Source organism: Leucoraja erinacea, chromosome 16 (genome assembly GCF_028641065.1).
Source record: "Leucoraja erinacea ecotype New England chromosome 16, Leri_hhj_1, whole genome shotgun sequence".
NCBI classification, from domain to species: Eukaryota; Metazoa; Chordata; class Chondrichthyes; order Rajiformes; family Rajidae; genus Leucoraja; species Leucoraja erinaceus.
In genome coordinates, this window is record NC_073392.1 from 26084428 (window position 1) to 26110178 (window position 25751).

Below are 25751 nucleotides of genomic sequence, written 5' to 3' on the forward strand. Positions count from 1 at the left end.
AAACGTTGCCTGGCCATGTCCTCCTGACCAGCATATTATGTCTTAAAGATATTCAAACATGCTCATAGCATTCTGGGCTTTATAAATAGAGATGGGAGTGCAAAAGTAAGGTATTGTATGGTAAACCTTTTTTTTTAAATAACTGGATAGTGATTACTGGTACTGCATTCTAAAAGAATGGCAAATGGTGATTTACTGGAATGGTTTTAGAGATAAAGGCATTCACAGCATCCTCCATAATGTTTGGGACAAAGACCCATAATTTATTTATTTGCCTCTTCTCCACAATTTGCGATTTGTAAAGAAAAAAAAAAATCACGTGCAGTTAAAATGGTGATTTTTTACTGGACATTTTTTGGTTTTAGAGATTACAAGTGCATTCACACTGCATCCTCCATAATGTTTGGGACACATGGCTTCAAAGCAATTACCCAGGTGTGTTTAATCCTTAATTTATTTGCACCTAGTCTGTTTCCATCACCACTTTTATTGCTGTTTATCAACATTGACCGATAAAGTTGTAATGAGAAACAAGAAAACTGTTAAACATCAGCCACGTGCACTGTTTGGAACATCATTAAGAAGAAAAGAGCACTGGTGAGCTCACTAATGGGAAAGGGGTTGGCAGTCCAAGGAAGACCTGATCAGCTGAAGACAGAATTCTCTATATAATAAAGAAATATCTCCAACAGATCAGAAACGCTCTTCAGGTGTAGATTTGTCAATGGCCACTGTACACAGAAGACTTCATGAACAGAAATACAGAGACTACACTGCAAGATGCAAAACATTGGTTAGCCACAAAAATAGGATGGCCAGGATACAGTTTGCCAAGAAATAATTAAAAGAGCAATTACAGTTCTGGAAAAAGGTATTTTGGACAGATGAGATGAAGATTAACATGTCAGAGAGATGGCAAGAGCAATGGAGGAGAGAAGGAACTGCCCAAGATCAAAAGCATACCACCTCATCTGTGAAACATAGTGGTGGGGGTGTTATGGCCTGGGCATGTATGACCGCTGAAGGTACTGGCTCACTTATCTTCATTGATGATATAACTGCTGATGGTAGTAATATAATGAATTCTGAAGTGTATAGACACATCTTATCTGCTCAAGTTCAAACAAATGCCTCAAAACTCATTGGTCGGCGGTTCATTAACACAAGATAACGATCGCAAACATTATGCTAAAGTAACAAAGGAGTTTTTCAAAGCTAAAAAATGGTCAATTCTTGAGTGGCCAAGGCAATCACCCGATCTGAACCCAACTGAACATGCCATTTATATGCTGAAGAGGAAACTGAACGGGACTAGCCCCAAAAACAAGCATAAACTAAAGATGGCTGCAATACAGGCCTGGCAGAGAATCATCAGAGAAGACATCCAGCACCTGGTGATGTCCATGAATCGCAGACTTCAAGCAGTCATTGCATGCAAAGGATATGCAACAAAATACTAAACATGACTGCTTTCATTTACCTGACACTGCTGTGTCCCAAACATTATGGTGCCCTGAAATGGGGGGACTATGTGTAAACACTGCTGTAATTTCTAAATGGTGAAACCAATGGCCTTTATTAAAATCTGACACCGTGCACTTTAACCACATGTGCATTTTTCTATTCCAAATCCCAAATTGTGGAGTACAGAGGCAAATAAATAAATGATGGGTCTTTGTCCCAAACATTATGGAGGGCACTGTATTTGCAGGCTGGGATCATCTCCTTGGCACAGATAAATAAAAGTTTAATTTAAAATAGGCCATCATAATTATAAGCAGTTTTGATAAATACAAAATGTTAATACAAAATGTTAATGCAAGCTTCTCAAAGGGTCCCAATCTGAAACGTCACCTATCCATGTTCTCTAAAGATGCTGCCCGACCCATTGAGTTAGTCCGACACTTTGTCTCTTTTCTAGTTTTTCACCTCAGTACGAGACGGGCCGGGAAGATCATTAAAGATCCCTCCCACCCCAACCATGGACTGTTTGCCCTCCTCCCATCAGGGAGGTGGTACAGGAGCCTCAGGTCTCGTACTAGTAGGATGAGGAACAGCTTCTACAATAATACCATCACATTGATGAACTCGGGAGTCCCGCCGATAGATTTCTCCAGTCTGTCCACATTGTTTGATTATTCTGTATTTTTATTTCTATATTGCACTATACTACGGACTGACGCTAAACTGCATTTCGTTGTACCCATACTTGTATTTGTGCAATGACATTAAAGTTGAATTGAATTGAATTGAATCATTTGAGCCTACGTGAAGCAAGATTGTTGTAGTGCAGAAGACACGACCACCAACTTGTGCGCAGCACGTTTTCAAAAACGTCAATGTGCTGATGAGCAGATAATTGTTCCTTGTTGATTAGACATAGAAACATAGTCAACTCAGGATAACACTGTGGAGGAACAGCACAGTGGCGCAGCTGATAGAGCTGTGCCTCACATCACCAGAGACCAGCATTGGATGCTGTCTATGCGGAGTTTGCATGTTCTCCCTGTACTGCTTGGGTTTCCTCCAGTGCTCCAGTTTCCTCTAACGTCCCAATGACGTGCACATTTGTAGATTAATTGGCCCTCTGTAATTTGCTCCTAATGTGTTGGGAATGAGTGATTGATGGTCAGTCTGGCCACAGTGGGCCAAAGGGCCTGTTATATGCTATATCTCTAAGCGAAATACTTTTTTTCTTTTATGCTAACGGATCTTATATTTACGGGGGGGGGGAGGAGACTAGTTATGAGTTCGGCTCCTCTGAAATGGAACTTCTAAAAGTGGAACCTCCCTCAGTAGAATGTTTGGAGTCGGCAAGATCTTCGGTCAAGTGGCTGATTGAAACCTGAAGAGACAACCCTGTGCCTCAGGAGCAAGAGTACTGCAAGGAGCCACAGTTATCACCCATAGTCTAATTTATCCAAATATTTCATGCAAAGTTGTGTACCTATATAGAAATACTGCAGAATTGCCTTGAAAGCCATTGGATTAATCTATGGAAAAAAAGAGAGAAAAAAAAAACGTGAAAAAGATAAATTAATGGTCATTCATTATTTATCTTAAAAGTTAAAAACGGCAGAAACGAGAAATCTGATATAATAACAGGAAATGATAGAAACACTCAGCAAGTCAGGCAGGGTCTGTGGAAAGAGAAATCGGGTTAATGTTTCAGCTCAATTACCATTCTAGGAACTGGGAAAGATAGGAAACAAGTCTTTAAGTTGCGGAAGGAACGGACAGGACAAAGAGGATATCTATGATAAAGTGAGGGCATGGTACTAAGTGGTGAAGAAGTTCTCTAATTGATACTTTAACAAATGTCATTACTAGATACCACAGGGCACTGGAATACACCGTCAGTGGGATGGTGGAGGCAGATACGCTAGTGCCATTTAAAAGCCTTTTAGATAGGCACATGGATACGCAGGGAATGGAGGGATATGTATCAATGATTCAGTGATATTTTATTGTCACGTGGCTAAGTACAGTGAAATGCTTTGTTTTGCATATAACCTGGAAAAATCATACAGCAGACCTCACCAAGGGTGTACACAAGATTCGCCATGTTTCTGACGCTGACAAAGTTACAAAAAGTTCATCAACATTTTTTATCTTCTGTTTTATCATGTTTTGGTTAGGGGTGACTACTGTCAGGTATACCGAGGCACAGTGAAAAGCTATGTTTTGCATGCTACCAAATCAGTTTAGGTAATATTATACATCAATACAATCAGGTCAAACTCGCATACAAGAGGAAGATACAGAATGCAGAAGATGGTTCTCAGCGTTAAATGCACCAGTTCCACAGGCAAAGTCCAATGTCCTAATGGGGGTGGAGGTGAATCGGACAGTACCCTAGCTTGTGAGAAGACCATTCAGAAGCCTGATAACAGAGGGGAAGGAGTTGTTCCTGAGTCTGGTGGTGTGTGCTTTCACGCTTCTGTATCTTCTGCCAGATGGCAGCAGAGAGGAGGAATGACTGGGCTGGGACAAGTCATTGATTATAGACTAGAAACAAGGAACTGCAAATGCTGGCTTACACAAAAGGACACAAAGTGCTGGAGTAACAGTAGGTCAGGCAGCATCTATGGAGAACACGGATAAGTTACATTTAAAGTCGGGACCCTTTAACGAGCATCCTTGGCACCTGTTTCAATGCTGTATCTCTAAACTAAACTTGTGTGTACATGAACCACCAGAGGGCAACATGCACATTAACCAAACCCAGAACAAGTCAGCTGCACCTTTCAGGGAACAAGTGAGAAACTGAATATGGAGGATAGTTCTGGTAAAATTCAGATATCGTCCAAAAAATAAGTCCGATTCTGCCAAGCCGCAAAGTTATCAGAAAGGTTGGCAAGAGTAACAGCAGTGGAGAAGCAGAAAGGCTTCAGATTTCAATGACATAAAGGAAGTCGGAAGGCTGTAAAAACCAAACATGTTAACAAATCAAGGCCTTGTAAAGAGGGAGATATAGATAGAAGAAAATGCAGGTGCTGGTTACGAATTGCTCCACTTCTCCCTCCCTTTCCACCTATATTCCTTCCTCTGGCATCATAATTCACAAATCTTCCAACCTAATCTTACAACTCTTCTATCTTGGGGCAACCGACTTGGGGTTGCTGAATATCCCACGGTCTAGGCATACGCTCAGGGGCGACCGCGCCTTTGCGGATGCAGCCCCTAAACTGTTGAACATCATCCCCTTTCCCATCCGAACTGCCCCCTCCATCGACTCTTTTAAGTCAAGACTAAAGACTTATCTATACTCCCAAGCCTTTCCTGACGTTCTCTGAGTGAGGGCTACATGTATATATGTATGTAGTTTGTTTTGTTGTGCTATTCTTATAACAAATGTAAAGCACTTTGGCCAACAAGAGTTGTTTTTTAAATGTGCTATATAAATAAATGTGACTTGACGACTTGACTTCTATCCTCATTTCGCACCTTTTGTCTTTTTATCTCTAGCCATTGTCCAACCATTTGCCTGTCAAAAAGAAACCCTCAACTGTACAGTGAGGGTTACAACCTAACGGTATGAACGTTGAATTCTCCAATTTTAGGTAACCTCCAACAAACCCCCCCCCCCCCCCTCCCTTTCTCTCTCCCCACATACACCTTTCTCTCTTCCCCCCCCCCCCCCCCCCCCCCCCCCCCCCCCCCCCCCCCCCCCCCCCCCCCCACACATATATTTGCTCTTTCCCCTCCATCTACGTCCCTTCCTCTGGCTTCACTATTCACAACTCTTCAACCCTTTTACCTCATGCTTGCTTTTTAATCTCTGGCCTTTTCTCCAACCATCTGCCTATCATAACCCCCCGCCTGCTCACTTAACCTAATACATGCCAAGCTTTGTCCTGCCCGTCCCCTTGCCTTTCAGCTATCTTATTCCCCCAACAATGTCTGAAGAAAGATACCATCCTGAAACTCCACCATTCTCCAGAGATGCTGCCTGACCTGTTGAGTTACTCCAGCACTGTGTCATTTTTTTGTAAATCAGCATCTGCAGTTCCTTGTTTCTCTATCTCCTCCATCACTTGGTAGGCTTTGTCCTGCCCCACCTTTCTTCCATCTATCTCCCTCACCTCCGCCACAATCAGTCTGAAGAAGGGTCCTGACCCCGTCACCTATCCATCTTCGCCAGAGATGCTGCCTGACCTGCTGAGTTACTCCAGCACTTTAGTTTAAGTTTAGTTTAGAGATACAGCGTGGAAACAGGCCCTTCAGCCCACCGAGTCAGCACAGACCTGCGATCCCTGCACATTAACACTACTCTGCACACACACACTAAGGATAATTTTACGTTTACACAAAGCCAATTAACCTAAAAAACTTTACATCTTCAGAGTGTGGGAGGAAACCAAAGATCACGGAGAGAACCCACGCAGGTCACAGGAAGAACATACAAACTCCGTACAGACAAGTACCCATAGTCAGGGTCGAACCGGGTCTCTGGTGCTGTAAGGCAGTAGCTGTACCGCTACGCCACCGTGCCACCCGTAAAACTTTGTGTCTATCTTTGGTTTATACCAGCATCTGCAGTTCCTACACTGAGGTTGGGTAGTTGCCTTGCAGAGTACCTGTATTCAGTCCTTGTGAACGACCGCCGAGCTTGAACATATTTCCGTGGAACATGCATTCAGGGACATGAATTACTTGCCTGCTCACACAATGTGCGTCTTACCAGTGGATGCTTTAGAGCAATTGCCTTCTTTCCCTTCCACTTTGTCTGAAACATTTCGGCAAAGTACGTTGAGCGTGCATTCAGCACACAGCGATGTGCTCGGAACATCTCTCCATGAACTAGGAAGGAAACGTCGCTGTAGAGTGCTTGCTCCAGTAACCTGATCAAGAGAAGGGGAGTATGGTGCTGTTTAAATTGAAATGCCTCGAGATCTGACAGCATCAAGCTTTCTTCTTGAAGGCCCCTCTGGATGGTAATTCCAGTGCACGTGTTGCAATCTTAAGATTAATAATTACCTATAACATTCCGCTAACTGCCCCAACTATGTGTTTCGCTCCAGAACACTCCACATATCTAGAAAAGACAAACTGTTAGAGGAACTCGGGCAGCACAGTGATGCAGGTGTTAGAGCTGCTGCCTCACCGCACCAGAAATCCAGGTTCAATCTTGACCTCCGGTTCCGTCCGTATGCGGAGTTTGCACGTTCACCCGGTGACGGAGTGGGTTTTTTCCAGGTGCTCCGGTTTCCTCCCACATCCCAAAGACATGCAGGTTTGTATGTTAATTAGCTTCTGTAAATTGTCTTTAGTGTGTAAGGAATGGGTGTGAAACTGAGACACCAGAACTAATATGAACAGGTGATCGATGGTCGGCATGGACTCAGTGGCCAAAATGTCAATTTCCACGCTACATCTCTAAAACACTAAAATGATTTCAGTGGGTCACGCATCATCTGTGGGGGGATCAAACAGACAACATTTTGTGTCGGGATCTTTCTTAGACTACTGTAGCATCTTTTCCCCCAACACTGAACCATTCTGGCACTTAAGCAATAATTTTTTGCTTTTCAAAAGATATGTTACAGGTACAGTGGGCCAAATTGATTCCTTTCATCCTGAGGTTTTCTACAAATTTAATAGAGCCTTAAGTTATGTTAAAAATATTGTTAACATGGAGAGGAACCTAGCAATTAAAAGGGGAGGGGGTATGTTAGCCTTTATATTGAAGGATTTGAATACAGGACTAAGAGAGTCTTTTTGCAATTTCAGAGATTTTTGTAGTATTATGTAGAGTTTTGGTTAACCTACCCAAGAATGGAGGAACTTGCTTTACGACAAGTGCAGTGAAAAATCGCTTGACTGACTTCTGAGATAGCAGATTTGCCATTGAACATAGACTGGGACTGTATTCTCCGGGGCTTCGTAGAGTGAGATCTTGTAGCAAAAATAGAAAATTCTTAAAGGGCTGGACAGGTTAGATAAGTGGAGGATTTCTCACCCGCCGGACTTATTTGTACCTGGTTCAGTATATCAGAATCTAGGCTGTTTAGGATGGAGAAGAATAATGTCTTCATTATTCTCTAACTAGGAGGGCCAGAGAAACCTACTTGTGTGTTTGTTCAAATTAGACTAACAGATTTCTAGATATTAAGAGATAGCATGTTAGTGGTACAAAATGGCAGCAAAGATCAGCCATGATCTTAGTCAGGAACAGAGCATGCTCAAGGAACGTCATTGTTCTGTTTTGGGACATATGACTATAATACACTCTTGACTCTCTTAACATGAGGTGACTTACTCCTGTTGCTATTTCATGATCATATACAGGCTCGAATGTGCACCAATAGAAGCCTATATAGGAGAGGCAACCAATTAGGTTGAGAAAGTCACAGTTGGCTGTGGTAGGTGATATGATGCGCAAAATCTCCTCAAGATCTCCTTCTCCCGACACACCTTAGAAATGTCCTGATGTTACTGTTAAACGTGTAGCTTTGATAGGGGATCTTTGTCAGCATGGGCAATGTGTTGGGCAAAAGGTCCTATTTCTGATTTGTGCAAATCTATGATGGTATTCATACGCAATGTGCAAATTAGATTACAAATTAATATAGATATACTACCTCTGGAGAAAGTCATCATAATAATCTCTCTGCATACACTTGGCAGTGATCTGCTTGTAGTTTTTCAGTAATCTCCGAATAGAATCATTCAACGCACCGTACAAGCATCGCTCCCCGTCAAAGGTATTGACTTCACATTTTGCTCCTGTAAAAAGCAGATTTTTAGTTTGATAAGAGGTTTACCTTCTGAAAATGAATAATTTAAACAACTAGAATAAATGAATGGCAACATGTGAAATGTATTATTTCAAAGCCTTATCTTTGCTCAAAATTGTAGATAAGATAAAGTTGCACTTGACCAAATAAACCATTAAATAGACCCATTCAGGGAAATTATTAAAGTTCCCCCTAAAGCCTAATGCGAGGGACTTTACCTTAACCCCACCAACAGACAATGTCACTAAATGCACTTTATTAATCTCCGATTTCTGCGATTGCTTTATGTAAATTGCCTACAATTTGCCTAAATGGCACAAAGTGAAGCTTCTGCACTGTGAAGCTATGATGATCAGTAAAAAAAAAATTCTTACATTGAAATGAACTAGGCGGGCTGACTAATCAGTTATTGAATAACAGACACCTTTTCTACTGAATTCTTTAGAACCATCATATAAATTGAGTAAAATAATCTTAAATACCATTGTCAAGCAGATATTGAACAAGTTCTTCATGTCCACACAGGCATGCGTAGTATCTGTTGCACAAGAGGAGAAATTAGTGAAACATTCTCAATATATTGACAAACAATTAGAAAAAATTATTTCGGGCAGCACAGTGGCGCAGCGGCAGAGCTGCCACCTCAGCGCCAAATATACAGGTTCTATCCTGATGACAAATGCCGTCTGTTGGAATGTGTACATTCTCCCTGTGACCATGTGGATTTCCTCCGGATTTCCATCCACATCCCAAAGACGTGCAGTTAGTAGGTTAATTGGCTTCTGTAAATTACCCCTAACGTGTAGGATATAGAACTAGTGTGTCAGCATGGACTTGGTGAACCGAAGGCCTGTTTCCATACTGTATCTCTAAACAAAATGAAAATCAATTAATTTGAGTTTTTGCAATCACATGCAGTAAAACTCAATTAATCCACCATCCAATTGCTTGGAAATCCTAATGATTCACATCTGGTTCTCCAGGTGAATTACAATGCCCTTCATAATGTTTGGGACAAAGATCCATAATTTATTTATTTGCCTCTGTACTCCACAATTTGAGATTTGTAATAGAAAAAAAAAAATCACATGTGGTTAAAGTGCACATTGTCAGAATTTATTAAAGGCCATTTTTATACATTTTGGTTTCACCATGTAGAAATTACAGCTGTGTTTATACATAGTCCCTCCATTTCAGGGCACCGTAATGTTTGGGACACATGGCTTCACAGGTGTTTGTAATTGCTCTGGAGTGTTTAATTGCCTCCTTAATGCAGGTATAAGAGATCTCTCAGCACCTAGTCTTTCCTCCAGTCTTACCATCACCTTTGGAAATTTTTATTGCTGTTAAGCAACATGAGGACCAAAGTTGTGCCAATTAAAGTCAAAGAAGCCATTGTGAGACTGATAAACAAGAATAAAACTGTTAGACATCAGCCAAACGTTAGGCTTACCAAAATCAACTGTTTGGAACATCATTAAGAAGAAAGAGAGCATTGGTGAGATTACTAATCGCAAAGGGACTGGCAGGCCAAAGAAGACCTCCACAGCTGATGACAGAAGAATTCTCTCTACAATAAAGAAAAATCCCCAAACATCTGTCCGACAGATCTGAAACACGCTTCAGGTGTGGCTGCGTCAAAGACCACTGTCCGCAGAAGACTTCATGAACAGAGATACAGAGGCTACACTGCAAGATGCAAACCACTGGTTAGCCGCAAAAATAGGATGGCCAGGTCACAATTTGCCAAGAAGTACATAAAAGAGAAACCACAGTTCTGGAAAAAGGTCTTGTGGACAGATGAGACAAAGATTAACTTATATCATGCAATCATGGCAAGAGCAAAGTACGGAGGGAGGGGAGAAGAAACTGCTCAAGGTCCAAAGAATACCACCACATCTGTGAAACATAGTGGTGGGAGTGTTATGGCCTGGGCATGTATGGCTGCTGAAGGTACTGGATCTTCATTGATAATACAACTGTTGATGGTAGTAGCATAATGAATTCTGAAGTGTATAGACACATCCTATCTGCTCAAGTTCAAACAAATGCCTCAAAACACATTGGCCGGCGGTTCACTCTACAGCAAGACAATAATCCCAAACATACTGCTAAAGCAACAAAGGAGTTTTTCAAAGCTAAAAAATGGTCAATTCTTGAGTGGCCAAGTCAATCACCCGATCTGAACCCAATTGTGCATGCCTTTTATATGCTGAAGAGGAAACTGAAGGGGACTAGCCCCCAAAACAAGCATAAGCTAAAGATGGTTGCAATGCAGGCCTGGCAGAGCATCACCAGAGAAGACACCCAGCAATTGGTGATGTCCATGAATCACAGACTTCAAGCAGTCATTGCATGCAAAGGATATGCAACAAAATACTAAACATGACTACTTTCATTTACATGACATTGCTATGTCCCAAACATTATGGTGCCCTGAAATGGGGGGGGGGGGGGGGGACTATGTATAAACACTGCTGTAATTTCTACATGGTGAAACCAAAATGTATAAAAATGGCCTTTATTAAAACTGACAATGTGCACTTTAACCACATGTGATTTTTTTACTATTATAAATCTCAAATTGTCGTGTACAGAGGCAAATAAATAAATGACGAGTCTTTGTCCCAAACATTATGGAGGGCACTGTGAGTATTGTGGGATATTAATAAGAATAATACCCGATAACAGTCCAGAAGATGTCCTAGTCTGGAGTGCCATAGTACCGAGGATGGATGATTATCAGTTTGACGGTAGTTGTGCGAAAGCATCCATTCATAATAAGAGTAGCCATCTCAGTCCATGTGGAGGCAAAGTTGCATCCACGCGTAAAAGCAACCTCCATCGCATTATGTGGCACCATAGTCATGCTAAAGAGGACAGAACAGATCTGAGCACTCAAAACCAACCGTTTATGAAGTACTGCGGTGAGCAGAAGCAGCAGAAATTAACACCACGATCTGCAGCCTTCCTAACTGAAAAATATTTATCCCTTAACCAACAATAAAACATCTTATCTGGGTATTAGACACTGCCGGTAATGGGGACTTGCTGAGCATAAATTGGATGCCAGTTTCCTAAATTACACAATGATTATTATACTTTTGACCTGCAAAGTCATTTTAGGAAATTAAGAAACCTTATTTGCAACAAATGAACCAGACTGACTGACGAACCGGGTATTGAACAGCACAAACCCATGGAAAATAATACTATTTCACCTTTTGCTCTACCAAGTCAGAGGATTCAATAAAGGCTCGAAGACTGGTATGAAAGAAGTGGTTTTGAATTTCTGGGACATTAGCACCAGTACTAGGGAAGGAGAAAACTGTTCCGACGGGACGGACTCCACTTGAACCCGACTAGCAAACCGTATAACGAGGGCTGAAGATCTTGCTTTAATCTAAATAGTGGGGGGGGGGGAGTCATGCATTTCGGTAGAAGGAATAAAGGCATAGACTATTTTCTATATGAGGTGGGAATCCAGAAATCAGAGGTGCAAAGGGACTCGGTAGTGAAGAAAGCAAACTCAATGCTAGCATTTATTTCAAGAGGGCTTGTATACAAAAACAGGGATGTAATGTTGAGGCTCTAAAAGGCTCTGGTAAGGCCGCATTTGGAATATTGAGAACAATTTTGGGCACATCTGAGGAAGGATGTGCTGCCTCAGAGAGGGCCCATCTATAAGATCACCCCTCATCCCCCTGAGTTCCAAGGAATAAAGACCCAGCCTAATCAACCTTTCCCTATAGCTCACACCCTCTCGTCCTGGAAACATCCTCATAAATATTTTCTGAACCCTTTCAAACTTGACAATATATTTCTTATAACATGGTGCCCAGAACACAATACTCTAAATGCAGTCTTACCAACGTCCTATACAACTGCAACATGACCTCACAAGTTCTATACTCAATACTCTGACTGATGAATGCCAAAGTGCCAAAAGCCTTTTTGACCACCTGCAATTCGACCTTCAAGGAACCATGCATCGGTACTCCTAGATCCCTCTGCTCTACCACACCCCCAGAGGCCTCCCATTTACTGCGTAGGTCTTGTCTTTGTTAGACTTCCCAAAATGCAACACCTCACACTTTTCTGTATTAAATTCCATCAACCATTCCTCCGCCCACCTGGCCAATCGATCCAGATCCTGCTGCAATCTTTCACAACTATCTTCACTATCTGCAAAACCACTCACTTTTGTATCATCAGCGAACTTGCTAATCTTGCCCTGTATCTACTCATCCAACAACAACGGGTCCAGCACCGAACCCTGAGGCACATCACAAATCACAGGCCTCCAGTCCGAGAAGCAACCTTCCACCATCACCCTCTGCTTCCTTCCATGGAGTCAATTTGCTATCCATGCAGCTACCTCTCCCTGGTATTGTATTTAAATGTGCCTAATATACGAAATAAAGTGGATGAGCTTGTAGCACAGTTAGAGATTGGTAGGTATGATGTGATGGGAATTACAGAGATGTGGCAGCAAGAAGCTCAGAGCTGGGAGCTGAATATTCAGGGTCATACGTCATATCGAAATGACAGGAAGGTGGGCAGAGGGGGTGGGGTAGATCTGTTGGTTAGGAATGAAATTCAATCCTTAGTGAGGGGTGACATAGAAGTGGAGTCATTGTGGATAGCTGAGAAATTATAAGGGTAAAAAGACCCCAAATGGGAGTTATTTACAGACCCCCAAACAGTAGCCAGGATATAGGGTACAAATTTACATCAGGAGATAAAATTGGCACGTAAAAAAGGCAATGCTACGATGGTCATGGGAGATTTCAATATACAGGTAGACTGGGAAAATCAGGTTGGTACTGGCCCCAAGAAAGGGAATTTGTAGAGTGCCTCCGTGATAGATTCTTAGTGCAGCTTGCAGTGGTACCTACCAGGGAAAAGGCAAATTTAGATTTTGTTTTATGTAATGAACTAGATTTGAAAAGGGAATTCAAGGTAAAGGAACTATGATGAGGTAGCGACCACAATATAATAAATTTTAATCTGCGATTTGAGAGGGAGAAGATGATTTTGGATGTGTCGGTATTACAGCTGGGCCAAGGGGACTACGGAGGCATGAGGGAGGAGCTAGCCAACGTTGACTGGAAAGGGACCCTAGCAGGGATGACAGTGGAACAGCAATGGCAGGAATTTCTGGGAATAATCTGGAAGATGCAGGATCTTTTCATTCCAAAGAGGACGAAAGATTCTAGAGGGAGAAAGAGGCGACCGTGGTTGACAAGGGAAGTCACGGACAGTGTAAAATTAAAAGAGAAGGCATATAACAGCAAAGATTAGTGGGAAGTCCGAGGATTGGGAAGCTTGTAAAGAGCAGAGGGTAACTAAAAAGACAAGACAGTGAGAAAAGATGAAATATGAAGGTAAGCTAGCCAATAAGTAGATGTAGTTTACTTAGATTTTCAGAAAGCCTTTCATTAGATGCCACACGTTAGGCTGCTTTGGAAAATGAGAGCCCACAGTATCAAAGGGCAGATACTAGCATGGATAGCAAGTTGGCTGAATGGCAGAAGACGAACGAGTGGCAATTTCTCTGGTTGGCTGCCAGTGACTAGTGGAGTTCCGCAAGGGTCAGTGCTGGGGCCGCTACTCTTCACGTTGTATTTTAATGATTTGGACGAGGGGATTGAAGGCTTTGTGGCAAAGTTTGCGGAAGATACAAAAATAAGTGGAAGGGCAGGTGGTGTAGAGAAAGCACGGATTCTGCAGAAGGACTTGGACAGGGTGGGAGAGAAGTGGGAGATAGTGTAGCAAAGTGTGGAGTCATGCATTTCGGTAGAAGGAATAAAGGCATAGACTATTTTCTATATGGGGTGGGAATCCAGAAATCGGAGGTGCAAAGGGACTCGGTAGTGAAGAAAGCAAACTCAATGCTAGCATTTATTTCAAGAGGGCTTGTATACAAAAACAGGGATGTAATGTTGAGGCTCTAAAAGGCTCTGGTAAGGCTGCATTTGGAATATTGAGAGCAAATTTGGGCACATCTGAGGAAGGATGTGTTGCCTCGGAGAGGGCCCCGAGTAGGTTTATAAGAATGATCCCAGGAAAACATAGAAACATCGAAAATAGGTGCAGGAGGAGACCATTCGGCCCTTCGCACCAGCACCGCCATTTATTGTGATCATGGCTGATCGTCCCCAATCAATAACCCGTGCCTGCCTTCGCCGGATGAGTAGGTTTACCTATAATGAGCTTTTGTCAGCACTGGGCCTGTACCCGCTGGAGTTTAGAAGAATGAGGGGGGACCTTATTGAAAATTACAGAATAGTGAAAGGCTTGGGTAGAGTGGATGAGGAGAGGATACTTCCACGAGTGGGAGAGTCTAGGACTGGAGGTCATAGCCTCAGAATTAAAGGATGTTCTTTTAGGAATTTCCTTAGTCAGAGGGTGATGAATCTGTGGAATTCTTTGCCACTGAAGGCTGTGGAGGCCAAATCAATGGTTATTTTAAAGGCAGAGATAGATAGATTCTTGATTAGTACAGGTGTCAGAGGTTACAGGGAGAAGCCAGGGAAATGGGGTTAGCAGGGAGAGATAGATCAGTCAGGATTGATTGGCAGACTTAATGGGCTGAATGGCCTAATTCTACTCCTATTCCTTTTGACAACATGTTCAGTGTAGGGCAGAGGATGACAGGACCACCACAAAGTAAACGTAAAAATAATATGTAAACCTAGTGAAGCAGCACAGAGGTTTACATGCAAATTAAGTTAAGAAAACAGCAAACCAACACTTTCTCAACCAACAGATTCGATCAAAGCTATTCTGCCCTGCTGCATCAGGTTATAAATAATGGTGGACAATTAAACTATTCTTTGGAGTTGTTCGAAAAACATAAGGTCATAAGTCCATAAGTGATAAGAGCAGAATTAGGCCATTCTGCCCATCAAGTCATCTCCTCCATTCAATCATGGCTAATCTATCTCTCCTCCTAACTCCATTCACTTGCCTTCTCCCCATAACCACTGACACCCAGCTACAGAGGTGCAGTCAGTCATTGCATCAGTGAGTCCCACGTCATAAAGCTCTTGGGGTTGGATATTGACCAAAAACCTCCCTAGACCTGGAATAAGTGTTTTTACTCCCTAGCCCTGCCACACAAGGACTTCAACCACAAGAGCACAATAGCGCAGCGGGAGAGTTGCTGCCTTACAGCAACGCAAACCCGGGTTCAATCCTGACTAAGGACGCTGTCTGTACGTTCTCCCTGTGACCATGTGGGTTTTCTTTGGGTCCTCCGGTTTCCTCCAATACTCCAAGGATGTATAGGTTTGTAGGTTAATTGGCTTTGTAAAATATTGTGAATTGCCTCTAGTGTGTAGGAAATTGCTAGTGTACGAGTGATCGTTGGTCGGTTCGGACTGGGTGGGCCGAAGGACCCATTTACACACTGTAGCTCAAAAGTCTAAAGTAAAGCAAAGCAGATGAGAGGCTGGCAAACCTGTGTCAGTGCCTCATTCCCCTAGCCTTTATACCAATTACAAGGCACAAGTCAAAAATGCCTGGATGAATGCAGCTCCAATAACATTCAAAGTCTGGCACCATGCAAGACATTTTGAAGCCCACTCTGCCTCATCACCCTCACCCCACACATTCATTCCCTCCACTATTACATCACCATGGCTGCTACTTAAACCAGCCACAAACTCTCTGCAATTACTCTACAGTCTCTTAATTACTATTCTGACCATTTCTTCCAAATCCTTGATCTTTATCGCCAAAAAGAGCAGCTACAGCTGACACACAGTAATGCCATCCCCTGCACTTTCTCCTCCAAGTTTTACAGCATCCTAACTTAGAGTTACACCACTGCTCCTTTGTCTTGGAGCTCCTTCTGTAATATCAATGTGGGAACACGTTCACAAGTCAGAGGAGCAGAATTAGGCCATTCTGCCCATTGTCCATCTTTCCTTCCCAACCCCATCCTCCTGCCTTCTCCCCATAACCTTTGACACCATAATTAAGAATCTGTCAATTTCCATTGTAAAAACATCCAATGACAGCTTCCACAGCAGTCTGTGGCATGGAAATCCACAGATTCACCACCCTGTGGCTAAAGAAATTCCTCCTCATCTCCTTTCTAAATGTACGTCCTTTTATTCTCGAGGCTGTACTCTTTGGTTATAGACTCTCCCACTACTGGAAACATCCTCTCCACATCCAGGTCTATCCAGGCCTTTCACTATTCGGTAAGTTTCAATGAGGTACCCACCAGCCCCCATTCAGCAGAAGGCAATAGGGTGGCACACATCATAGCTGGAGGAGAAGTTGCTTCACAACTTCAGCGACCATGTTCAATCCCAACCTTTGGTGCTGCCAATTCTCCCTGTTTCTGCACGAGTTTTCTCCCACATCCTAAAGATGTGTTGATTAGTAGGCTTTAGTGCATAGATACATGGGAACTTTTGGGGGTTAATGTAGGATTAGTGCAGAGTGGTTGACGGTCGGCATGGAGTCAGTGGACCAAAGGGCCGATCTCCATTCTGTCACTTTGTGGTTATGAAAAGCACCATTTGTTTAGTTTACAGATACAGCGTGGAAACAGGCCCTTCGACCCACCAAGCCCGCGCCAACCAGCCTGCTCGACTCAACCTGTATCCTATCCTACACACCAAGGACAATTTACAGACGCCAATTAACCTTTAGAATATGGAAAGAAACTGGAGGCAGCCCACGCGGTCATGGAGAGAACATACAAACTCCAAACAGACAGACCCGTAGCCAGGATCGAATCCAGGTCTCTGACATTGTAAGGCTGCAACTCTACTGCTGCACCACCCTACCGCCCTTGTTCCACATTCTCTGGGAACTGCGTCTCAGGAGTTAAGCAGCAACTCTACCGCTGTGCCACTGTGCCACCCTCAAGAATACCGCAAACCCCAACCTCCTCAAGGATGTTTACTCTCAGATTAGGCTTCAGCAGCTTGTTTATAACACTTGGCTGAAATGTTTACTTCTGCTACCCAGGAATTGAACTTTTAGTTATTCCCACTATCCCACCACTCCCATCCCATGCCTCTTCCCCACATGGCTTGAACATCACACTGGAGAAATAATCGATGAGATCTGAAACTGAAGGGATGAAAGATAACTTGCCCCCGGGATCTCACACCTACCCCTAATGGACTTCAACCTCAAATCCTCGCAGGTGGTAAATTGAAAACGCCTCATTACAGACCCTCCAGCTGTAAAGGAAAGCACCCAAAAGTAATTGAGCAAAACACAATGTGCTGGAAGAGCTCAGTGGGTCAGGGAGTATCTGTGTAGGGAATGTACAACAATGTTTTGGGGTCGGGACCCTTCTTCAGACTGTTCTTAGGAGGGGAGAGAGGAAGGGAGGAGGAAAAGAGAGGTGGAGGCAGGACAAAGCCTGGCATTGGTGGATACAGATGAGGGGAGGGGGAGTGATTGGCAGATGAGTGGAGCAAGAGATAAAGGCTGGAGGTGAAATGGAGACAAAAGGATTTCAGATAATGCAGGGAGTGAATTGTAAAGATAGAGTGAGGACCAAAATGTAATTTGTACACAGACACAATTGCAAACAGCAAGATTTCTCATGGTATACAACAAATAAAATTATTAAATGTACATTAAAGACAATTTGCAGTTTTCTTATATAGTGTGGTTTAGACTTAGTTTTTAAATGCTTTCTTCCTGTTTCATTTACACGGGCCTACTAAATGTTCCATTATATCCCTTGCGACATGCATTTGCACAATAGCAAGCATAATGAAGCCATCTGGTACTTGGTATGAAGACACAGGATGCCACAATAAATATAAGTTGGGCATTCAGCATCCGTGCAAGGGCAAAATATCATTTTAAAGCTCAGGAAGGCATTCAAGAGCAATAGCTTGCACTCATTTAAAATACAATTATTATCACAGCAGCTAAATCTCCTTTCGCACAAGTGCTTCATGCAATAAAATGTTTTGAAGTGTAAACACTTCTGATATTGCACAAGAAAGCGGATGTGAAACAAGGCAAATAGCTGAGATAAACAAAATAGCAATGGTGCTAAGATGCAATTACAGCAAGATGAACACACAGACAGCATCCATTGTGAATCTGGGTTTAGGAATTTATACTTTAAGTGTTGGACAAAGCATGGTATAAGCAGAACGTCTAGTAAACCTTTGCACATAGGAAGTGTACTTACAATGGGTTACTGTCCCATTTATCTTTTACATTTAATTCCACATCTCTTTGTTCAACCAGATAGCTGAAAAAAAGTAAAGCTCTATTAATACCTGTTTCATACATTTTTTTAATCAAGCAGATGTCAGGAGGAGGAAAGTGGTGCTTCTTTCTCCATCTTTATCCTCGCTAGAGAATAAAGCAACATCTCAGCCATAGAATAAATGTACATTAGAACATAGCATATTACAGCATGGGAACAGGCCCACGATGTCTGTGTCCACCGTGATGCCAATTCAAACCACACACCTGCTTGCGCTTGGACGCAGCCCAAACCATCACATAAACCAGTCTCCCTTCCACTGATGCCTCACGCTGCCATAACCAAGGATGAGTCACACCCGGCCACTCCCTCGTCTACCCTCTCCCTTCGGGAATAGGTATAGAAGTGTGAAAACGCACACCTCTAGATTCAGGACAGTTTCATCCCAGCTTTTATCAGGCAACTGAACCATTCTACCAACAACCAGAGAGTGCTCCTGAGCTACTATCTACCTCATTGGAGACCATTGGATTATCTTTAATCGTACTTTACTGGCTTTATGTATAAGGAGGAACTGCAGATGCTGATTTAAACCGAAGTCTGAAGAAGGGTCTCGACCCGAAACGTCACACACTCCTTCACTCCAAAGCTGCTGCCTGTTTACTGGTTTTATCTTGCATTAAACCTTATTCACACTATTCCTTTTATCATGCATCTGTACACGATGGATGGCTCGATTGTAATCAGGTATTGTCCTTCCGCTGACTGGTTAGCACGCAACAAAAATCTTTCACTGTACCTCGGTACATATGACAATATACTACTCTCCAAACTCACAATATCCCTCAACTCCCTTTGGGTTCCCGTGCCTGTCTAAATACCTTTCAAAAGTTGCTATTGTATTTGCTTCCACATATTCGCGTGGTAGTGTGTTCCCGACACTCACCAGTCTACGTGCAAAATAACTTGCCTGATAAAGCTCCTTTCAACTTTTCCCCTATCATCTTAAAGCAATGGTCTCCGGTATTTGATATTTCCACTTTGGGGTGGGGTGGGTGGGGAACTCTAGCTACCCTATCTATACTTCTCATAAGTTTATAAACATCTATCAGGTCTCCCCTCAACCTCCAGAGGAAACAATCCAAGTTTGTCCAACTTCTCCTTATACCCAATATCTTCTAATCCAGGCAGCATTCTGGTAAATTTCTTCTGCATCCTCTCCAAAGCCTTCACATTCTCCCTATAATGCAGAAACCAGAAATGCACATATTACTCCAAATGAGGCCTAACCACTTGACTCCTACCTGACAAATAGTACCTGACAAATAGGAGTAATTTAAAAGTAGGAGTCAAGTCAAGTCGAGTTTATTGTCAGAGCCCACCAGTTGCTACAAGAGCGATTGACAAAGACAACAAGTTCAAGGGATAGTAGAAGCAAAGAAATGCAGATGCAGGTTTATACAATAGATACAAAGTGCTGGAGTAACTCCATGTGTCAGGCAGCATCTCTGGAGAAAAAGGATGGGTGATTTTTTTCGGGTCGGGACCCTTTTTCAGCTTAGGGGGGTTCAAAGGAACCTGGTTGACAAGGAATAGAGGGTTGAATGTGTATTTTTGTTGGACATGATGAATTAGAAACAGGAGAGTCTGGCACTATTATAGAAATTGTACCAGGGGTGGTTAAAAATGAAATTGAGAGCAATGAGACATTATTGGTCAACAAGATTGAGGAAATGTACTTAACACATCACTTGATAATATCATTAACTCTTGGTAATATTATCAAATGAATGCTTAACGCCTTCATGTGTTTTCAAACTGCTTACTAAAGTCGCTATAATACTAGGTCAAGGAACTTCAAGCAAGCTTTATATGACCCAATCACAGATGTGGTGGTATGCTTTTGATCTTGGGCAGTTCTTTCTCTCCTCCATACTTTGCTCTTGCCATCACTCTGATATAAGTTAATCTTCGTCTCATCTGTCCACAAGACTTTTTTCCAGAGCTGTGCTTGCTCTGTTAAATACTTATTGGCAAACTGTAACCTGGCCATCCTATTTTTGCAGCTACCCAGTGGTTTGCATCTTGCAGTGTAGCCTCTGTATTTATTTTCATGAAGTCTTCTGTGTACCGTGGTAGTTGACAAATCCACATTTGAAGAGTGTTTCTGATCTGTTGGACAGGTATTTGGGGATTTTTCGTTATTATAGAGAGAATTCTTCTGTCATCAGCTGTGGAGGTCTTCCTTGGCCTGCCAGTCCCTTTGCGATTAGTAACCTCGCCAGTGCTCTTTTTCTTCTTAATGATGTTCCAAACAGTTAATTTTTGTAAGCCTAAGGTTTGACTGATGTCTAACAGTATTATTCTTGTTTCTCAGTCTCATAATGGCTTCCCTGACTTTCATTGGCACGACTTTGGGCCTCGTTGATAAACAGTAATAAAAGTTTCCAAATGTGATGGAAAGATTGGAGGAAAGACTAGGTGCTGAGAACTCTCTTATACCTGCATAAAGTAGGCATTTAAACACACCTGAGCAATTACAAACACCTGTGAAGCCATGTGTGTCAAATATTATGGTGCCTTGAAATGGGAGGGGACTACATATAAACACAGCTGTGATCTCTACATGATGAAACCAAAATGTATAAAAATGGCCTTTGATAAAATCTGACAATGTGCACTTTAACCACATGTGCTTTTTTCTATTACAAATCTCAAATTGTGGAGTACAGAGGCAAATAAATAAATGATGGATCTTTGTCCCAAACATTATGGAGGGCACTGTATATACATATGCACAGGCATATACGCAAACGTAAAACAAACAAACAATAATAATGGAAAAAGGCAAAACCAATGCCTCCAAGTCTATGTAACTGAGAGCTTATTTGGCGATTGTAGTGTTTAATAGCCTGATGGCTTTAGGGAAGAAGCTGTTTCTGAACCTGGACATTACAGTTTTCTTGCTCCTGTATCTTCTTTCTGATGGCAAGAGTGAAATGAATGTATGGGCAGGGTGGTGTTGGTCTCTGAAGATGCTGGCTGCCTTTTTGGGCCGATGATGCTGGCTGTCTCTGGTCACGACCCTGCACCAACATCTTCTGTCTCCATTTTAGTGGGTGATAATGCAACTGCTCAAGTCAATCCTCAATCTACACTATCAAAATAGATCAGCTGGTCATGCACAGTAAAAAAAAAATGAAAAGGGCTATTTTAATTATCACCTCTTCAAAGGTTAAAGTATAGATTAAAAATAAGCATTAAAATCTCTTGACCCAGTCAGGACTGCTGTTAATGTAAGAACATTAAAAGCATATGTTTATATAAGAATTGCCACGGAGCGATTCTCCAGCACGAGTTAACCTATTTCTTCCACTCCAATCAAAATATCACCTTGCCTTATAAATAGTTGATCGCAGCACTCAGCAGTTCTTGTTTGTATCTGCTGGCTTTTGGTAATCTTGTTTTATCTGTGGGTTTGTCAATAACAAGAAGGATTTTATTGTGTCACACTCAATCCCCTTCCAAGAAACACCAGTGAAATGGAACTTAAATGCCGACCTGTTTGGTTTGCGAGATCCCAGCAACAAGAACTCTTTACCAGTCTGCTGTGCTCAGAGCATACGGAATGTCAAAAATTAGCACTCTGTGTCCACTAATAGAGTTACAGGGTGGCACAATGATGGAGCTTTAGAGTTGTTGCCTCACAGCGCCAGAGACCCGGGTTTGATCCTGATTATGGGTGCTGTCTGTACAGAGTTTGTACGTTCTCCCTGTGACCGCGTGGGTTTGCCCCGGGTGCTCCGGTTTGCTCCCACACTCCAAAGATTTGTAGGTTAATTGCACTCGGAAAAATTGTAAATTGTCCCTAGTGTTGGATAATGCTAATGTTTGGGGTGATCGCTGGTCTGTGTGGACTCAGTGGGCCGAAGGGCCTGTTTGCATACTGTATTTCCAAAGTCTTATAGTCATGGAGTTGTATAGCACAGGAACCAACTCTTCAGCCCACCATGTCGATGCCACCCACTGTACCCTTTTACTCTAACCCCTTTTACACTCATCAGGACTAGTGCGGATGGGACATGTTGGTCGGTGTGGGCAAGTTAGGCCGGAGCCCGTTTCCACACTGTGACTCTGCACAATTCTTTTAAGTACTCAGGTTCCTGCCTTGATATTCAATAACTATATTCAGTAGTCAGCTGAGTATTCATTTTTGCCAGTTAGATGCCAGTGCAGGAGGAATAAAAATTGAACGAGTTGATCAGCACAAAAAACGGCCCCTTTTCCAGTCTTTGGAACTGTGTAATTTTAGAAAAATTCAAGTCTCTTTTCTCTTATTTTTAGAGGAAAGGGTTTCTGCTGTTACCATGTCATCCAAATATGACTGCCACAGCGGCTAGATATTTTATGGGAGGTGATGGGGAGATTCATACCGAGCTATTTCCTGTCACGCTTTTACCTTCCTCCCCTTCTCTGGTTTCCATCTGTCCCCCTTACCCCCTCCATCATCGCATAACAAGCCTGAAGGAGGGTCCCGACCCAAAACATAATTTATCCATGTTCTCCAGTGTTTCTGACCGACCTGCCGAGTATAACATTTCACGGTTCCAAAGTGATTGGAAACAGTGAAACATAGAAGCATGTAATGTCATAGAGCCATACATTATGGAAATGGGCTCTTCAGTCCAACTCGTCCATGCCGGCCAAGATGCCCCATGTAAGCTTGGTCCAAGCATGTTTTTTAGATCATAGTACGTCTCAACTACCCCCATTGGTAGCTCATTGCATAAACCTCTCCCTGTAGCTCAGGCCCTCAAGTCCTGGCAACGTCCCCCGTAAATCTCGGCACTCTTTCCAGCTGTGGCCTATTTGTAGTCAGCATGTTCCCTGCAAAAGACAGTGGTCATTTATTCAGATGTCATCGGAGATAATTATTGTCTCGTGCGCCAGTTCATCAACACTCCCGTTCCTGAAATAGGATCTATTTTCTTTCATTTCAAAAAATAATTTATTCATAAAAAATTTAAATACAGTATAGAACGTTCATGACAATATTTTCACAACATCATACAACTCCCTTTCCTTCAACTTAGCACATCACCAGTTCCCCATTTACAACCATAAAAGCACGCAGTTCATGGTGGTCTAACATGCATCTCAACCTATTTGGGTGTTGGGGCAAAAGGGCCCAAAACTATAGCCATTTCTTACCAAACCCTCAGAGTAGCTGCACCCAGCTTCAGAAGCATGTCCATTAGCCCCAAGGTCCTGAAGCAATTCATTCAAATATACTTTGTTGTCACGGGTACCTAAGTACAGTGAAATGCTTTATTTTGTATACCACGCGTCTGAGGGTGTGAGTGTGTGTGTGTTTATTAACTGGTGTTTTTTTTTTCCTTGTTTATTATATTGCTTGTAGAGTAATATGTTTACATATTCTGTTGTGCTGCTGCAAGTAAGAATTTCATTGTTCTATCTGCATTGACTTTTATCTGCATTGGACGTTTGTGCAATAATCCTCACCATCTCACCAAGTTCCATTTGTAGATATCTCACTACTGTACTGGAGTTTGAACTAATTGTATTTATGTATAGTGTTATCCGGTCTATTTGGAAAGCATGCAGAACAAAACTTTTCGCTGTAGCTCAGTACACATGACAATAATAAACCATTATTATTAGTTTGAAGAAGGGTTTCGGCGCAAAACGTTGCCTATTTTCTTCGCTCCATAGATGCTGCTGCACCCGCTGAGTTTCGCCAGCACTTTTGTCTACCAATAATAAACCATAACCTGAAACCCAGCACCACTGATAATATCCTAGTTAATAATGAAATATTTCATGTATTTTATTAAGTAAAGATTAATTTGACTTCTTTGGGTTCTGAAGCTTTGTAATTCTGCGCTGTAGAGGAGATGTGGGAATTAGGAAATTGGAGGCCAGCATTCAAACTGCTTCCTGTTATGTGCCAAGTAGAATACCATCTACAATGGTGGGAGAGGAGGTACTTCCTGAGAAGGTTCATGGTACTGTAAACAGAAGCCTTGAGAGAGAATGTGTTTCCTTTGGTGTTGGTATTCTCTGCAAACAGGAACTTCTGTGGGTAGCTGACTGAAGAATACATTGTTAAGACAGAACTGTAAATGGTGATCAACAGTTTCTGATTGATGTGTTAAATGTCATTGCTGCAACTTAGTATAAACTACGTTTCCAAAATGCTATAAAAATATGCTGTATGTCTTTGTTCATTAGAGGGGGTGGGGGGGGGGGGGGGGGGGGGGGGGGGTTATGTATCTGCAGCATACTTGACTTTGTATTCCCTAGCACTCTCGCTGGCTAAATAATCAGTAAAGCTTGTGTTGGTTTATCTAACTTATTGTGTTGGCCGTTTTAAGAAATGAATCTTAACACCACCCTTACTATTTTAATCCACTCTTTCTATTTTCAGCCCTACATAGGTTCAGGTCTGATACACGAGTATTAATGACAACATAATTCTGAAGTCCCTTCACTAAGCTTCAGTTACACAGTCTTATACAGAGAGAGATTTCAGTGTGATGTCAGTGTGATATACCACTGTGCCTTGTGTCTCCGTTTACAGTGGGATGGGACTGTACTTCAGCATTGGGAAGCGAGAGCTGGGATCATTCACATGTTAGGGGCATCAAATACAAGAGGATATTAGTTTAATGCGAGGGAAGGAAGTTTTAAAGGGAATTGAGAGGAACGTTTTTTGTTTAATTTAGGGATACAGCATGAATATGGGCCCGTCAGCCCACCAAGTCCATGACAACCATCGATCACCCGTTCACACTATCCCACTTTCTAATCTATTCTCTACACACTAGGGGCAATTTACAACCTACAAACCCACACGTCTTTGGGATATGAGAAGAAGCCAGAGCACCCGGAGAAAACCCACATGGTCACAGGGAGAACGAACAAACTCCACACAGACAGAACTGAGGTCAGAATCGAACCCGGGTCTCTGGTGCTGTGAAGCAGCAGCTCCCAGTTGCACCACCCTCTTATTGTGTCTTTTTGTTTTAAACACATCTATAACATGCTGCCAAAGTAGGTAATGGAATCAGAAACAGGGACTGCAATTGCAACATTTACACAGACTCTTAAATAAACAAGGCACAGAAGGATACGATCCTAATGGAGGTAAATGGGACTAGAGCAAATGGTCAAAAAAAATGTTTGGATGGAATGGTGGGTCGAAGGGCCCAATTTTATCCTGTATAACTCTATGACGTTCGAGAGGTTTCCCAAAATGGAATTCCTCTAGGTTAAGATGAGGTTGA

General features: G+C 42.4%; 1 protein-coding gene across 4 annotated transcripts in view; it reads right to left on the minus strand.

Annotated features, from left to right (window-relative positions):
* Positions 1-25751, minus strand: part of abtb1 (ankyrin repeat and BTB (POZ) domain containing 1) — a 54081-nt gene that overhangs the window by 23046 nt on the left and 5284 nt on the right. The window contains exons 2-7 of one of the 4 annotated variants that reach the window (XM_055647971.1): positions 19613-19684; positions 18424-18486; positions 8723-8778; positions 8085-8229; positions 6185-6344; positions 2948-2993 (exon numbers count right to left, since the gene is read on the minus strand). In XM_055647971.1, the coding sequence (XP_055503946.1) occupies positions 2948-2993; positions 6185-6344; positions 8085-8229; positions 8723-8778; positions 18424-18486; positions 19613-19684 (542 nt within the window). Of the gene's footprint in view, positions 1-2947; positions 2994-6184; positions 6345-8084; positions 8230-8722; positions 8779-17380; positions 17450-18423; positions 18487-19612; positions 19685-25751 lie in introns of all 4 variants that reach the window. The other 3 variants (XM_055647974.1, XM_055647972.1, XM_055647973.1) reach the window with 3 other exon arrangements.